Consider the following 18,635-nt stretch of genomic DNA (forward strand, 5'->3'; position numbering starts at 1 on the left):
GAGAGAAAACTATGGGAACTAAGTGTGGACTACAACACAGCATTTTCACACTTTTTGTTAAAGTTTGTTTGCATTTTTGTTTTCCTTCTCAGGTTGTTTTTTTTTTTCTTTCAAGATCTGATTTCTTTTTTGTGCAGCAAGATAACTGTATAAATATGTAAATATGTATACATATTTTAGATAACATATATTTTAACATATTTAACATGTATTGAACTACCTGCCATGGGGCGGGGGGGGGGGGGGGGGAGAAGAGGAAAATTTGGAACAGAAGGTTTTGCAAGGGTCAATGTTGAAAAAATTACCCATGCATATGTTTTGCAAATAAAAAGCTGTAAGAAAAAAATTTTAATTTAATTTTAAAAAGAAAAGTATAATGCAAAAAATAAGGGAAAAAAGGTTAGTGGGAAGTGATGCTGGAGATAGAATCAAAGAAGTAAAAATAAAGCTGAATCAGGTAGAATGAGTAGGTTTTTTAAAAAAAACTAAAGCTAAGAACAGTATTAACAAAATTATAGCGAAAAAAAATTCTTAGATGTGTTCAGGGGATAGGAATTAGTACTATTTCTCTACAATATGACAGGGAAATATAATATGAAATGTTGACAAAAGGCAGAGAGGTATTGTGCTAGCTAGATTCCTGAGTCCCAGCCTAACTTTTAAGTTTTATTTTGGAGAAAATAAGTAGCTAATGAAGGATTTTGATCAAAGGAGTAGCAAGATCAAATCTAGAAGGAGTATTAATCTCGATGTGATGCCCTCCTTGAGAATGGAGTAGAAACCCCAAAAGCAGTAAAGAGCCCATTACTTTTTTTTTTTTGGGGGGGGGGTTATTTAAGTTTAATGTTAATTCCATGCTGTGTTATTAACAAAATTATAGCGAAAAAAAATTCTTAGATGTGTTCAGGGGATAGGAATTAGTACTATTTCTCTACAATATGACAGGGAAATATAATATGAAATATTGACAAAAGGCAGAGAGGTATTGTGCTAGCTAGATTCCTGAGTGCCAGCCTAACTTTTAAGTTTTATTTTGGAGAAAATAAGTAGCTAATGAAGGATTTTGATCAAAGGAGTAGCAAGATCAAATCTAGAAGGAGTATTAATCTCGATGTGATGCCCTCCTTGAGAATGGAGTAGAAACCCCAAAAGCAGTAAAGAGCCCATTACTTTTTTTTTTTTTTTTGGGGGGGGTTATTTAAGTTTAATGTTAATTCCATGCTGTGTTTCAGTAAGAACAATACAGATTCTGTATCTGTGGCTCCAGTCAGATATCCAGCAGTACAAATTAGCTTCAAGTTACACATACTGAACGAAAGAGGTTGAGCTAGCGAAGGAGGGCAGGGAGGAAAGGGGGAGAAGGGGAAGAGGGAAGGAGAAAAACCAAAGAAGTGAACACGCATGCAGGCTTTTCAATACCACCTTCAATGCTAACCTGCTGTGAGGGAAGGTCAAAGTCGGCAAGAATGAGCAGCCACGGATTGTTGGGCTGTTACCAGCACCATTTCAGCAGAGTTTGGAAACACTTTTTACATAAAAACCACTACAATAAACGTTCCAACGCAACCTCTGTAACTTCAAGCTAAACACCCAATTAATTTTAAACATTGGTATAAAATTCGGTTTAAACAATTATAAAAAGGAAAAATGCCATCACATGCGCCCTACAGTGCAATAAACCTCTCTCCTGGACTCTCGCTTCACCTAGAAGTCTAATGGCATTCCAACGTAATATCCATTTCTAATGGTTATCTTGCCACATCTGGCATGGAGACAATACAGTAATGCTGAAAAAGCCTCTATGCAGTCCTGTTAGTGTCTTAAAGAACCTAAAAGCTGGGACCAGTAAAATCCACAGAAATTCACTCTTGCCTTTAAGAACTTTGAAAACTTTAAAAAAAAAAAAAAAAACAACAACAACAGGGCAGGAACCTAAATTCTGAGACCAAATGTAAAAGTCAGATTGGTGGTTCTCAGTGATAATGGGAAATTTTCGGGGGGAGGGATGGGGAGGAGTAGGGTGGTCAGAGATGGATTCTCTTGTTAGCTTTGATGTCTCTCTCACTGGTTCTCATGTTTCACATCCTGCAGCGCTTCTTTATTCTGTTTTTCACCATCACCCTGCATATCTGAAATCCATAGTGTCAGGTTATCACGTAACAACTGCATGATAAGTGTCGAGTCCTTATAGCTTTCTTCACTCAGCGTATCCAGTTCTGCAATTGCATCATCAAAAGCTGCTTTTGCCAACCTGCAGGCACGGTCAGGGGAATTGAGAATTTCATTGTAGAATATGGAAAAGTTGAGAGCAAGACCTAAACGGATAGGATGCGTTGGCGGAAGTTCTGACATTGCGATATCACTAGCAGCTTTATAAGCCATCAGGCTATTCTTTGCAGCCTCCTTCCTGTCATTTCTTGTGGCAAATTCAGCCAGATACCTGTGGTAGTCCCCTTTCATTTTATAATAGGTTTTGCTGCTGGAATGAGGTGTTTGTCCAGTACGTCCAGAATGTCACAACAGATTAATTTTAGTTCAGTCTCAACCATTTGCCGATATTCCCGAATCATTTTTAGTTTTTCTTCACCTCCCTTGTTTTCTTCTTTCTGTTCAATGCTGCTGATTATCCGCCAGGATGCTCTTCTGGCTCCAATCACATTTTTATATGCAACTTACAGTAGGTTTCTTTCTTCAACTGTCAACTCCACATCCATTCCTGCTACTTTCTTCATTGATTCCATCATTTCATCGTATCGCTCGGCCTGCTCGGCCAGTTCGGCCAGTTTCGCCTGGTACACCAGATCCTCCCGATCGTCCATAGCGGCGGCGGCTCCGGCAGGGTCTGTGTGACGGATGGCAGCGGATGGTGGCTCCGACTCTCTTGTCCAGAGCCCATTACTTTTCAAGAAGCCCCCAGGCTACCGTCCTTGTATCACCTTAGAAATGTGTTTTATTGGGAGTGATGTGGTATAACCTTGGAGAATGTATGTGAAAGAACAGGCCTTCTAATATCCAATCCTTCAAGGATGTCTGTTCATCATCCACAAGTCTCTTCATTCTCAGTCCCTTGCTAGACTCTCTCTGGTTATCACATGTGCTTTTCATAAAATAAAGTGCTCCTTTTGACCAAGAGAACACCTTTGCAAGTTTTTCGCATTCTGAACTGCTCTCCCAACTTAGTATTTCATCAATTTGGCCAGGTAAGAAAGAGGGATTTAAAAGACTGGGAAACTAGTCATAAGCTAATAGCTAAATGGGGACCTATACTAAGTTGGTAGAAGTGGGAATAACTGAGAGATGATGAATGAGAATCCACTGGTCTTGGTAACTGATTAGATATGAAAAGTAAAGGAAGATACTGAATCAAAGAGAACACAGGTTTCAAACATGTACAGCTAAATTGGTATATATAATAGAAAAAGAGAAGTCAGAAAGAGATAGTTTGAGAAAAAAAGATAACATCTACTTTGAATAAAGTGAGTTTGACATTCAGATAAAAATGTCCAGCAAATAACTAGAATGTCAAAGCTTGGAAAAGAAAGAGCTAGAAATATATACCATTTGGGTATGGCTTATAACTGGTGCTTTTTAAATCAATATGTTTTTGTTCTCCTTAAAAGAGATCTCTTTGAAAGGAAAAAAATCTATATGCAGATAAGTAAGATTTTATCAAAATCATTTGTATCAATTCAATTCAAAAACCAGCTATTAAATATCTACTATGTGCAAAATACTGTGCTAAGTGCTAGGAATATAAAGGCAGAAATAAATAGTCCTTGACACCAAGAAGCTTACTGGAGACTATACAATATAAATTTAAAAAAAAAAACTGGATGTGGGAAAGAGAGAAAAATAACTCAAGGAACACCAAGCAGAGGAACTTTTATTGAGTTGGGAAAATAAGTTAGGGATTCCAAGAGATGTAAGTAAAGAAAGAAAGCATTCTAAGCATAAAAGACAGAGAAAATCCACTGAGTAGAAGATGGGATAGCACGAACAGTAAAAACAGAATGGCTAAAGTATAGAGTGCCAATAAAAAAGGAAAATTTATTTAAAGTCACCATAGATAATAAGACTACTTAAAGAAAAGCTAATTTTGCTATCAGTAAAAATAGATGGCAAAACAATAATTGTTGGAGACTTCAGTGCATTCTTTTAAAAATTAGTTTAATCCAAAGAAAAGATTAAAAAAAAAAGTTCAAAAATAATATATAATAGACTTCTGGAAATCATGCAAGGGAATCATGTAGAAAACATACTGCTCAATTATATATTTCACCTTAACAGAAATTGATCACTTGTTAGAACATAAAGAAATCAAACAAATGCAAAAAAGCAGACGTTTGCTTGCTACTCTCTTTTCATTTCTAATTTCTCACCCTTTCTCCTCCTTGTCCAAAATATTTCCCTACAAAGTAGCAATGATGGCAAAAGATGGAAATAGGTAATGTTGGAGGGACTATGGGAAGATAGGCACATTAGTATTTTGTAGGCAAAGCTATAAATCAGTACTACAAGTTTGGGAAATATTTAGAATTGAGGCAAATAAATAAAGTGACTAAAATGTCCATAGACTCAAAATTTCCATTGCTAAGTTTATAGACAAGAAAATCCTCCTATACACCAAAATATTATAAGCAGCCCTTTTTGTGATAACAAAGAATTAGAAACAAAAATTCCCACTGACTGGCAACTGGCTAAACAAAATGAGGAATACAAATATAATGGAATAACACCCTCTTTGCAGAGGTCCCAAACATGCTAGCCTTACGACTGGCATGCCAGGACCCTCTGTCCACTGGAACTCTGTGTCCCGTGCCCTTCTTATCTCTACCTTTACCTATTTCCTTAACTATACTTTAACCTTACTTTCAAGCCTATAATAAACCTCTTTATCAATCTAGCTTTTTGGGCGAATAAATGCTCTTATTGGGGACTCGCACTGCTTCTAGAGCTCATTTAACTCAGTATCCTTGCGCCAAACCCAATGGGGTTGCAGGGGAGCTCTATTTGACTCCCTGTACCTCGAACCTGCCACTAGACCTCAACTAAACCCAAATTTCATTTAGGTACCCCATATCTAGACCTCATCATAACCAGTAAATACTGATAACTAAATCTATTTTTTTTTATTTTTTTTTAATTAAATAACTTTTTATTGACAGAACCCATGCCAACGTAATTTTTTACAACATTATCCCTTGCACTCACTTCTGTTCCGATTTTTCCCCTCCCTCCCTCCACCCTCTCCCCAAAGATGGCAAGCAGTCCTATACATGTTAAATAGATTACAGTAGATCTTGGATACAATATATGTGTGCAGAACCAAACAGTTTTCTTGTTGCTCAGGGAGAATTGGATTTAGAAGGTATAAATAATGTGGGAAGAAGAACAAAAATGCAAGCAGTTTACATTCATTTCCTAGTGTTCTTTTCTTTGGGTGTAGCTGCTTCTGTCCATCCTTGATCAATTGAAACTAAGTTAGATCTTGTCTTTGTTGAAGAAATCCACTTCCATCAGAATACATCCTCATACAGTATCGTTGTTGAGGTATATAATGATTTCCTGGTTCTGCTCATTTCGCTCAGCATCAGTTCATGTAAGTCTCACCAATCCTCTCTGTATTCGTCCTGCTGGTCATTTCTTACAGAACAATAATATTCCATAACATTCATATACCACAATTTACTCAACCATTCTCCAATTGATGGGCATCCATTCATTTTCCAGCTTCTGGCCACTACAAACAGTGATAACTAAATTTAAATAAACTACAAGGGAAACACGGCTACAGTAATATGGCCAAAAACTATTAAGCATAAGCACTTTAAATTTACATCAGACATAGATGATTCATCATTAGCAAAATAAATGAAAATATTTTAAAGAGAATATTTTCACAAAAATGCCCCCCAAAACATGATCATCTCAATAGATTAAAAAAAAAAAAAAAAAAGTCGAGAAAATGCAACACATTTATGCTAAAACAACAAGATATAATAGCCATGGAGGTTAGGGACATTTCTATTATCCTAAAAAATGCTAAAAAATTAGCAGCAAGATGGAGCAGTGGATAGAGCATCAGCCCTGAAGTCAGGAGCACCATCTGACCTCAGACACTTAACACTTCCTGGCTAGTGACCCTGGGCAAGTCACTTAACCCCAATTGCCTGGGCGAAAAGGGGAAGGAGAATGATGTCTAAAACCAAGTTTCAATCATAAATACAGTAAGGAAATATTAGAATTTTCCAAATCAATACAAAAATAAAAGAATGTCCCTTTATTCATTTCTCTGACATAGTTCTCTGTCAATAAAATGACAAAACAGAAGAAGGAAGTTAAAGGTGTAAATCTGGACAAAGAAAAAACAAGATTATTTATATTTGTACTTTGATATGATAGTTTACTTAAAAATCCTAGAGAAACATCTAAAAAAACCTTAGCTCTCAAGTGATAATTTAGCAAAGTTGCAGAATATGAAGTATATCTACCAAAAAATCAAAAGTATTTCTATATAGAATTTTTTAATATGTAAATAACAGAAAATTCCACTCAAAAATGCATAAAGTCTCTTCAATTCTATCTATTGAAACACACTCAAGACACAAACACCTTTATAAAACATTCTTTAAAGAATCAAATGTCTATCTAGGTATTTGTTGCTAATGGCAGAGTTGTACTGTAATCTAATAATTAGGAAAACAAAAGATAAATGTCAATGGAAATAAAGAGGAAGGAGGTGGTGTAGGAATAAATGAGGATGGTTAACTTCAATTACATTACACAGTTCATGTTTTACCCTTCCAAAGTCCTCCACATACAATTTTTATGAAATATGAATTTGCCCACAAAATGGAAAAGGAAAGGAGGGAAAGAGGAAAGGGGTTTTTATTAAGGTAATGTAATCAATTTAATGATATTTGGTTAGTTAATAAATTGGACATCTTTATTTCTAATTTTTTGCTACCATAAAAAGTGCTGGTATCAATGTTTTTTGGTGTAGGTAGACTTTTTTTCAGGTGATTTTCTAGCAGAGGTTCTTTGGATCACCTCAGAGTGGTTTTGATGTGCATTTCTCTAATTTTTAGTAATTAAGAACAGTCTTTCTGTGATTGTTAGCAACGGTTCCAGGATGCATGGGTGCCAGGGACAGAAAAGAGTAGGAAGAACCACAGCAGGGGTCAGTGAAGGACAGGAGACCTAGCCAAAACCAAGGGGAGAAGAGAAGATTCATAGGATCTGGACAAAGTGGAAGATAGAAGAGGATAGGCAACATGCAGAAATGGGGGCAGACAAATGGGGGGGCAGAAAAGCACACCAGAAAGGACAGACAGAAGACAGACACAGGTAGAAGGGCAGGAGTCTCAAGCCAAGGCCTGGATTCTGTGAAGACAGTGGATCTTTCACTAGAAGGCTTTTGCTTTCATGTTGTTTTTATTTTAGGGCTTTTTGAGTAGATGGGGACATGAAACAAAGCACCTAGCCAAGGTTCTGAAGCAAGATCACAAGCAAAGAATTAGCAATGGTACTGTAAAGTTGACAGACATTTGGGGGAAATGCAGTTTTATTTAAAGAATTCTTTCCATAATGCAAATTTACATAAAGCGAAAACTGTCTTGCATAATGTTATAATAAAATAGAACAAAGCAATTAAGAATCAGAAACAAATTTAATTTTTTGATAACTCAGTGTTCAATAAACATAAGAATGAAAATTACTTGGGAAAGAATTCTTTGATAAGAATTATTAGAAAAACTGAAAAACAGATGGCCCAACAAACACTTTATGCCATAAATCAGAATAGAATAAAAGTGAAAACATGAATTGAATATTACTCACACTACTAAAGAGAATTAGAAGAGAATCAGATAAGATGTATAGTTACAGGAAGAATACTTAACAAAAGAATGGAAGTAATCAAAAAAGATAAAATAATTAATATTGATTACAGAAAATTAAAAAAACTTTTGAACTCAGCCAAGATAACAAGTGGTGAAGGGGAATGGGGGTGGGGTGGGGTGGAAATATGTAATCAAATACCCCTGATAAAGATCTAAAGTTCAAGATAAAGAAGATAGATGAACCAGTATCTAAGATACAGAATCATTCCCTTTAGGCCAAGTATTCAAATGATATGAACAGTTTTCCAAAAAATATTTGCTATCTACAGTATTAACAATCACAGAAAGACTGTTCTTAATTACTAAAAATTAGAGGAATGCACATCAAAACCACTCTGAGGTGATCCAAAGAACCTCTGCTAGACAAATCACATGAAAAAAAGTCTCCTACCTACACCAAAATATTTATACCAGCACTTTTTATGGTAGCAAAAAATTAGAAATAAAGATGTCCACTTATTAACTAACCAAATATTGTTACATTAATAAAATAGAATATCAATGCCCTATCTTGGAAAGATGAAAAACTGAATTCCATGTTAATTATAAAGACCAAGAATCTAGGCCCTGAAAATAAATAATTAATGCACTTTTCTGACTTCTTTGCAGAGAATAGTTATTAAGGGCATGGAATATCATATATTGTTAATATTCAAATGATTTTTAAAAATGTATTGATTTAAGTGCATGTAAATTTAAGTAGAAGAGACTAATCAATTTAAATGTTTACTCCATTAACTATTTCCAACAGAACCAGCATTCCTATTACAATATACAAATATGCAAAATATACAATTAGCACATTAAGAGTAAATAAAATTATAAGCCTAAATGAAAATCCTATGCTATATGCCTAGTCACTTGAATAAAAAAAAAAAACAAAAAAAAAACCACAGTGTCTAGTCATTCAAAAACTCTGGATAGCAATTAAGTTTTAAATAATACTTATATTCTGAAAAATGCTGCTCACTATTGTTATTACATATATTCTCATTAAAACTTTTTATGTCCCCTACAAATTGTTCTGCATATCACAACATTAATTCTAATTATTTTTCCCATACTATAAGAATCATAGATATGTTCAGTACAGTATAAATAAAACCTTTTTAATTAAATTTTAAAAGAATTATTTAAGTAAAAGCTCATCAAAGTATATACTTCAACATATTATGCTCAAGGCAATAAGTGGTACAAACTCTTAATTCTTAAATTAAACTTATAACTTAAAACTATAAATTGCAAGACCAATGCTATTCTACCTTAGTAAAAGGGCTTTTCCCACCAGGAGTCATCTGATACCTCCCGCTAAAATCCACACCCACATCCACAAAATATGAAATAAATTTTTCAATTACAAAATCCCATCAAGTCTGAGATCATGCTCAGTAAATTTGGATTCTACATAAATGATCATGCAATAAATGTAATATTTACAAAACAAAACCTTAGAATTAAATTAAAGAGAAGAAAGCATCCCACCTAAAAATTTTTGTAAAACACTGAGAGACATAATTATATTTTGCAAAATATATCACCCAAATGAGGTAAAGTAAACCTTATTAAAGGTCTTATAGGAAGAAATGCTACTAACTTTACTAATGCTGATTTTTCAAAATATCCAACTATCTATATTTTTAATGGATAAAGAGCACTAAAATTTGTTCAAGTGTTTTGATACATAAAAATGAATATGAGATTGTCACAGATCATCTTGATAAAATGTATTCTTTGAGGAATCATCCTCATAATCAGAAATGCCCCTCACTTATCAATCTGCTATCCTTTAATGCCTAGTTCAAATATCATAGCCAAAATAAAACTTTTCTCAAGACTAATCCAATTTAGAAGTCAGGTCCTACTTCTATACAGTTTGACATCTTTTATTGTGCCTAACCCAAGGCCAAGCTCAAAATAAATGCTCGATTAATAAATGTGTTGATGGTGCTCTTTTAAAAGATTGCCACTAAAGTCATGCTGGGTTTTCCTAACTTGCAAAGAAAAATGAATTTTAGTCAGTGACATAAAATACTTATGAGAAAATGCTAACTTGACCAAAGAGGATAAGAATCATAACTATAAAATACAGAATAAATGCTCGATTAATAAACGTGTTGATGGTGCTCTTTTAAAAGATTGCCACTAAAGTCATGCTGGGTTTTCCTAACTTGCAAAGAAAAATGAATTTTAGTCAGTGACATAAAATACTTATGAGAAAGTGCTAACTTGACCAAAGAGGATAAGAATCATAACTATAAAATACAGAATCAATTTAAATAACCTAATAAAATTAGGGAATTTGGGAAGGGAGACAATTGCATAACTAGAACATAAGATATATACAAAGAAACAGAAAAGACTTAAAAAGTAAACAAGACACTAATAGTAAATACAAACAAATACATATTGTTAAATCCCCAGAATCTTGGTCCTAGCGCAGAGATATGGAAACACCAATCCACTTGCAGTAGAGGAGATGGAAGTACCACAAGAGCACACTTGCATATACAGTCACTGTATTGTTTTGTTTTTTTAACTATTTTTCTTTGTTAGTGTGTGTGTGTGTCTATGTGATATCTGGAACAGCTGTGATGGAAAAGTAAAAAGCAACAATAACACTTATTTAGAAAATAAAAGATTATGAAACTATAACACCAATAAAATTATATGCAGAATTACATATTATATAAAGAAATATATAATAAAATATATTTAAAAATTCTATGAAGAAACTATAACCAAATAAAGCAAGGGTCCATGACTCTTTTTAAATATTTATATAACTATTCCAAAAAAAAAAAAAAAAATTGGTTTTCTTTATAATCACAAATACACAGAAATATATTTATAAACAAACAAAAAAGGCTTAAAATCCCTGAAATATGAGAACATTTCAATTACATGAAATTGTAAAGTTTTTATACACAATTACACACACACACACACATCTAAAATCAGGAGAAAAGCAATCAATTAGGGGAAAAATTTCAAATCAAATATTTCAGATAAGGGTCCAATATAAGAACTATACAGGAAACACAAATATTTATATGGTCATAAGCCATTTTCCACAGCCATATTAAAGATATGCACAGAGTTCTCCAAAGAAGAACTGCAAACCATTAACAATCATATGGAAGAAAGTTCTAAATTACTAATAAGAAGAAATAAGGTGAGAATTCCAAATCAAAACAACATTGAGAGGTTTTGGCTCAACCCAACAAATTATTAGCAAAGATGACAAAAAATGGGCAAAGGATTGTATAAAGAAAAGCCCACTGCTGGTAAGACTGTGAATTATTGGTCAAACCATTCTGAAAATCAATTTGGGATTCTATCAGAGATCCCATCCATGACTTGGCACATATATCCCAAGTAACTCAATGACAAAAAGAAATATACAGAATATTTTTGGCAATACTCTGCAGTAGCAAAGACCAGAAACAAATTAGATGCTCACCTACTAATGAAAGGGAGGAAGAGGGGAAGAGTAGGTGGTTCAGTGGATACAGCCTAAGGAATGGAATTTGGAAGACATCTTCTGGAGTTCAAATCTGGCTTCAGACATTTTACTAGCTGTGTTACTACCCTGGACCAGTCAATTAACCCTTTTGGCCTCAATCTCCTCATCTGTGAAATGACATGGAGAAGGAAATGGCAAAGCACTCCAGTATCTTTCCCAAAAAATCCCAAATGAGGTCACGAAGAATCAGGACTTGACTGAAATAATTGAGTAACCACAAAGACTGCTGAATGAGTAAACAAACAGCAATGTGAAAAATAAACATGAATACAGAGAAGCATGGGAAGACATGCAAAGTAAGCAGAATCAGAAAAACAATAAATATGATGCAAACATAAAGAACAATAAAACATAAGGTAACAAACTGCTGTGAAATTATAACGACCAAGCTTGGTCCTAAAAAAAAGAGATCTTTTTGTTTCTTGAAAGGAACTACAAATGAAGAAGATTATATATAATGACCTTGATTAATGTAATTAGCTTTGGTGATCAAGTGAGGTGAGTTTTTTTTTCCTTTTTTTTTTTTTAATTCTTTGTTATAAGGGATAATTCTCAGGGAAGAAGAAGGGAGAAATGATAACATGGAAATGGTAGCTGATATAAAAACAAAGGATATAAGTAAAAATGTATTTTTTTAAATCCCTAAAAGCTCTGGGAATGTATTGGAGTTATTATTAACAATCACGAGTTAGTTCACTCTCTGAACTGAGCATTCCTCTGAACATTTATTATACTGTCATTGAGATTAAAATTTTAACGGTGAAGTCAAAAAACTATTTCTAAGAGATGTTAGGTAGTACTGAAGACTTTAGCAGAGTACAAAAGTAGATAGATTATAGTCACTTGTGTGCTGAAGACCAGGAAATAGGAAATAGCAGGATAAGGATAGGGATTGGAACTATGATTTCACTCATAAACATAACCCTAGGATGAGAAACTCTCCACCCCAGCAAGTGTCACTTTAGCTGCAATCTATAGTTTCAAAGTAACTCAGTGCATTTGCCCTGGATCACAGCTTAAGAACTCAAGGTCTTCTTGACTCTGAGGCTAGCTCTCTATCCAATGAATAATGCTGATTCACTTTAAAAATAATAATAATAATAATAATAATTTATTTACATTAAAATACTAGCTGGTACCAACATAAATCATCCTTCCCCCTACAGCTCCTAGGACTTAGAAATCAAACAATACTTACTACATATAGTTCAACTAAGTAACATACTAAATAGGTTGGAAATGGAAAGCTGAACATAAGTTTCTCTGAAAAAGTTGCAAACAAATCTTAAAATTAGTTTTTGGAACACAACCCTTTCAGGCTTACTATGTGCAGAAAAAGCAAGAAATATCATATCAAGTTCAATATCAGAAATGTGCTAATGGTGAAAGTGGTTTTATTACAGAAGTCATTTAAATCAACACTGAGACAATGATGGGCAAGATGAAATCTATGATCTCATTGATTTTTAATCCATGACATCGTTTCTATTTCTGAAATACTAGAGAGAAATGTTAACAAAAACATTCTACAAATATGCAAAATGTTTTATGCCCAAATTATATATTTCTTTTTTACTTGAAATTCTGGTGTATGTTGTCCAGCCAGTTTAAAAGCTATTTTTTATTTCATATTTACATACTATTAAAACTGAAAATGATCTGAGAGATCATTTTATACAATCCCTTCAACTTTACAATGAAGGAAGCAGGACCTCAGAAGCAGTCAAGTGAAATGTCCTAGTCTCTCAGCAGGGGCAAATAACAGGCATCCAATATAGCAACTCTCTTCTTGAAATACAGAATTATTTGTAAACTGTAAAGGAACTTTTCACAATACCTGATGAAACTAAATCATACATATTATCAGCAATACTACCTTGAACTTAAATGCAAAATTCCATTAGTGAACACAAAATTTCTCATTTATTCTAAAGACAGTTTCTGAGGTAGGAAAGAGCCGGCCTATTAGTTGTTTGTTAGTTTTGTCTCCATTTGTAAAATGAAGATATTGGAGTGAAATTAAAAGAAATTTTAAAATCTAGCTTAGTTCAGTTACTTCTAGCTCCTGAGAAACTATACTAATTTCAGTATTAATCACAATGTAAAGTAAAAAATAAAATTGATAGACAACACCCAAACTATGTCCCTCTTGACATTAAGATTCAGTTAATCAGGGGAAAAAACTTCAGACAGTAAATGCAAATCCTGTAGCAAGATAAAAATAAAGATAAATACTTTTTTTAAGTGACTAGCTTTGACATTTATTTAAAAACTAACCTTAATTTCAAATACCTCACCATTAACCTGTTTGTCAGTAAAATGACAAACTATTGCCTAATTTGTCTGCCTAAACTTACTGTAGAGAAAACTAAAATCAAAAATACAAAAAGCACTAAAACTAAATCTCTAAAACAAATCAAGTATTAGTGCAAACTAGCAAAAAATAAGGGTCAGTATTTCATTAGCCGGCTAAACTTAGTTTCAAATGAATTTTGCCCGCTCTTAATATGCTACAGCAATTTGTGAAAGTTAGGATTCCTAAACACAAAAGGCCAAGGCACAGAGGAATAGACGCTAGTGACAGGATAAGTTATCAGCCACGCACAGGTTAAAAAAGTGTAGAGAAAGGCAAGCAACGCAAATAAAAGCGAAAGCTCCTCCTCCCATTAAGTGAAACTAGGTTAAGGAGAAAGAAATTTTATGTCAGTTGACTTACCTTCACGTGTTAAGCAACGTGAGGTACTAACTAGTCTCTCGTTACAATAAATGGAGCAAAGTAACCAAAATAAGCAAGAAAACGGACCCTGCACCTTTTTCTTTGCTTAATCATCCTCCTCCTCCCCTTCAAAAAAAAAAAACTAAACTAAAGCAGCTGGGATAATGGAAAAGGGGCATTTATTCACGTCACCCCATTTCCTTAGGTCTTGCAAAAGTCCGGATAGATTAAGTTTTCCATATCTTTCCCTTTCAAAAAAATAAGAATTCCGAGGCAAGAAGGAAGAGCCATCTACGCTCCCCACTTTATATAACCTGACCGTCTCGGGGACAGAGGTGTCACCAAGAAGCGGGAGCGGTGCAATCCAGACTGCAGGGGAACGGAGGGACCTAGAGGAGGAAGGGGCTCGCGGGGGGAAGCCACGCAAAGCAAAAAGCCAGGGGCGCGGAGGGAAGGCGTGTCCGCGTGGGTAGGCATGTGCGAGCGCGATCCCGGAGCACATGCGCCCGCGAGCCGAAGGCCGGCTCCGAGGCGGAGGGGGTGGGGAGGCCGAACAGCGGTCCCGCACGGCCCGGGGGCCTCTGCCAGGGGCCTCTGCCAGGGGAAGCCGGTGCACCGGCGCTCCGGGGGGAAAGGGGTACCGGGCGAGCAGGAGGTCTTGTTACCTCCCCAGATGCCCAGCGACAGCTGGGAAGTGTCCAGGTTCACCACATAATCACCCAGGAACCGATTCAACACATCCACGACCACCGACTCGAACACCATCTTCCACAGCCGGGGCGGAGGTCGCCCCCGCGGCCGACAGGTCCTCCTCCTCCCCTCCGCGGCGCCGGGCCACCTGTCAGCCCCGAAGAGACCTCTCCAAAATCGCTGGATTCCGGCTCCAACTTGGGCAGTGGCGCCACCGCCCGCAGGACACACGGTCCCGCCCGGACCGTGGGAGGGGCGCCGAAAGGGGCTGGCCGATGGAGGCCGCTGCTGACTCAGAGGAGGGAGCGCAGCTAAGAGATCAGCTGGAAAACGCGTGCGCGAAGGCACGAGGACGGGAGAGTGAGGAAGGGAAAAAAGAACCCAGAGGGGAGGGCCCAAGTAAACGCGACGCGCGCGCGTGCGCGGAAGGGCCAGGGAACCCTTCTGAAGCCCTAATAGTCCTCCGGCCCGGAGGCTCCTCCCTAGCCCGTGGCTCCTCCCCAGCCCGTGGCTCCTCCCCAGCCCGTGGCTCCTCCCTAGCCCGTGGCTCCTCCCCAGCCCGAGGCTCCTCCCTAGCCCGTGGCTCCTCCCCAGCCCGTGGCTCCTCCCCAGCCCGTGGCTCCTCCCTAGCCCGTGGCTCCTCCCTAGCCCGTGGCTCCTCCCTAGCCCGTGGCGCGGGTGACTGACGGGTCTTCCATTCTCCCCCCCTCCGGGTTGTCTGGGCAACCGAGCACGTGCTCCGAAGCTAGTTCTCGATGACTTTGGGTGCCACCTCTTTAAGTAAACTTTGAGCTCCCCACCACCTTCCACCCCCGGGCTGGTCTTTCAGGCTTGGGTGGACGCGTAAAAGTGACCCGAGTTGCAGGCGCGTGGGCGGTCGCGCAAGGCGACGGTTACACCCTAGCGGGTTCCCCTCCCCCTCCCGAGAGCCACAACGGCCGGGAGGGGCAGTGCGATGTCTCTACGGGAGCCACAGTTTTATCAACTGACTGATTTCTGACAAGAAACTGTGGGGGCGGGGGCGGGGGCGGCCAAGGTCACAGCCAAGGGCTTCCTGGGAACTAGCTCTTTAGCGGGAGTTCCTTGGGAGCGCTGTTTTTGCTTTTTTTTTGTAATCCCCAGCGCTTTAGCCCTGTGCGTGGAATATAATGGAAGCGTAGTAAATGCTGCTTAATCAATGACAGACATAATAACCTATAATCCTGACTGGAAGTAAATGTGGAGTTAGCAGCTCCAGCCCCCTTGACTTTTATCGTAAAAGGTTTTGGGGGGGTTTTTGGTTTTGTTTTTTGTTTTTCTTTTTTTAACTATTCCAAGATCATAACCTGAGAAAGGAGCGACTTTAGAAGTCCATCTTGGGGCAGTGAGGATCGGGATTGCTGGCTTGCTCTGTGATCAGAGGGCGAAGGTTCCACCGACCCTCCTCATTACCTGTGGGAATTTGGGCAAGTCAGTTCGTCACTCAAGTTAGGGAGGTGAACTAGATGAGTATGAAATCCCTTCCGGTTCTACCTCCTAGGGTCCCTCATAAAGGAATCCAATTCAGATGCTATCAGACTAATCAATAAACATACCAGGAATTGTCCTAAGTACGGGGAATTTAAAAAAAAGTAAAAGCCTTTACTATCCCACAGGGGAAACAATATGCAAACAAATAAAGACAAAGCATTCTATATACAAGATAAATAAGTTTTCACTAAGAGGCAAAAATGTCTCTGGTTCCTTTAATTCTCAGGCAAGTTTAGGAACTCAAGGCTCTAGGTCTGGCATTTTTTCTCAGACGATGCTTAGGAGCTGTACTTTTAAGTACTGCAAAGTCTGTGAGAAGATTGTCTTCCTAACTTGAAAAACCTATATGAAAATATTCTTATAAAGAAAAAAAATGTTGTCTCCAGCCAGGGCAAGGACAATTACTTTGCTTGCTTGAAATGCTTGTTACTAAAATATTCCATTACTAGTGTTTCTTGTTCTGAGACAACAATGCCTTCATCAATCTACTCTCCATTCCCAACTGTAGGACCCTTCTGAATGGGACTGATTGCATGAAGTATTTCTCAGTATTGTCACATGTTCCCAGAATGGGACCTTGGGAGATCATTTGATCTCTGGAGGGATGAACTTTGAATCTGGAGATACAGAAAGCTGCAGGAAGCAAGGGGACCTGTAGGAGGCAGCCAGCATTAGTGACCATTGGCCAAGGATGGTTACGTCCTTTTAGTCTAACCAATGAGAAGGCTAGTGTCTTTTGCTTTTAAAACCTGGACTAGCCAGAAGCTGGCCAGGTTCCAAGCGCACATGGTGGAAGTTGGGATGCCTCCCAGGTATGTCTGGGCCTCTCCCTGCAGAGATTAAATAAATGCTTTCTCTTTATAACTGCTGATGTCTCTGATTGGGAAAGGGAGTCTTGCACCCAACCTGTCCCACACATTTCCATTTGACTTTCAGCTCTGCACCCATTTACAGTTTTATTTTGTCTTCTCAACCTGATTGAAAGATTATAAATTGTCTGTGAAACATGCTTATTAGAAGCATTTTCTAATTCTTTTCTTGTAAATACAAAGATTGAGATGGGGACAGGAACTGGTGGGATTTCATTGGTGTATATGATGAGGTTTAGGTTTTGGGGTTCCCTTTAGTAGGGAACCAAATGACAAAGTCTAGATTTAAAGAACCAAAATGAGATTAGAGTTTCTGGTGGTCAAGGAGTTAAATGATAAAGTCTAGTGGCAGGTTCGGAGTTCAGGAAACCAAATGGAGAGGTTTGGCTCCCCTACACCCCTTGGGATTCAGCAAAAGGGTAGGGAGTTTGGGGAAACCCCTTCTGGCAGTGTAGGGATTCTCTGTAAAGGAATTTACAAACCCAAAAACCTAGATTGATAAAAGAGGTTTATTATAGGGATTGGGAAATAAGGTTAGAAATCCTGACAGAGAGACCTAAAGTCTCGTTAGGGAAATAAGTAGGAATAAAGAGAGGGTAGCACTGGAAAAGAATATTATTCCAGTGGGCAGGGACCTCCTTGGCATAGCAAGCATGGCATAGCTGGCAGATCTAGAACCTCTGCAGAGAAGTGAATTTTTAATTGCCATTTTTATAAGGAGGTCTTTGGCTGCAAGCTGGGTTTCACCTTGAGCTGAATTTGAATAGAATTGAATGAGTTTCTTTAATTGAATAGGGTTGGAATTCTTTTAGCTCAGGACTGGACCAACCCCCACTTAGATAACAGAATGAAGCTGTTTATCTTGTTTTCCTCTGGCAGGCAGAATCCAAGAGAATTTCTCCTTGAAGGATTTTTAGAGTTTCAGGGTCCCTTCTTCATTTGGAACTTTCCAGAGGAGTAAATTCCCTCTGCAAATAAAGATTTATATCATTTCTACAACATAAAGTCTTAGAGAGTTGTCCATAACACTGAGAGATTAAGTGATTAGGAAATGACCATTGAAGCTGATCAGACATATTTATCCATATTTCCCAAATGCATATGACATTGAGCTTGATTAAACTTCCACAAAATAAGAGGGGCTTTGAGGAGCAATTAGATGAGTGGAAAGGTGTGGTAGCCATCCTGGAAAGGTTCTTCCCAGTCATGCATGTGACAGAGGTGGAATTTGCATACACAAACAATATAAATGCCGTTCCTCAGCCAGAAAAATGTAGAGTATTGAGCTGATTTTTCAATGGATTCTAGCTTCCCACTTTTCTTGAAGTTCCTTAAAGAGCTGATATATATTAGAAGCTACAGATTTTGTTTGGGCTGTGGCAATTCTTTGTACCACACCTACTGAATAGGCCAAATCAGATATTATA

At 37.5% G+C, this 18,635-nt stretch overlaps 1 protein-coding gene and 1 pseudogene across 6 annotated transcripts in view; both read right to left on the reverse strand.

The window, feature by feature from the left end:
• VPS13A (vacuolar protein sorting 13 homolog A) overlaps positions 1-15,240 on the reverse strand; it is a 238,714-nt gene extending 223,474 nt beyond the window's left edge. For 4 of the 6 annotated variants that reach the window (XM_031945506.1, XM_031945510.1, XM_031945507.1 and 1 more), the window contains exon 1: positions 14,806-15,239. In XM_031945506.1, the coding sequence (XP_031801366.1) occupies positions 14,806-14,905 (100 nt within the window). In that variant the 5' untranslated portion in view covers positions 14,906-15,239. Of the gene's footprint in view, positions 1-14,805 lie in introns of all 6 variants that reach the window. The other 2 variants (XR_004230796.1, XM_031945511.1) reach the window with 2 other exon arrangements.
• On the reverse strand, positions 1,187-2,876 carry LOC116420467 (annotated as a pseudogene).
• Positions 15,241-18,635: the final 3,395 nt, after the last annotated feature.

The sequence above is a fragment of the Sarcophilus harrisii genome, chromosome 1 (genome assembly GCF_902635505.1).
Source record: "Sarcophilus harrisii chromosome 1, mSarHar1.11, whole genome shotgun sequence".
In the NCBI taxonomy this organism is placed as follows: Eukaryota; Metazoa; Chordata; class Mammalia; order Dasyuromorphia; family Dasyuridae; genus Sarcophilus; species Sarcophilus harrisii.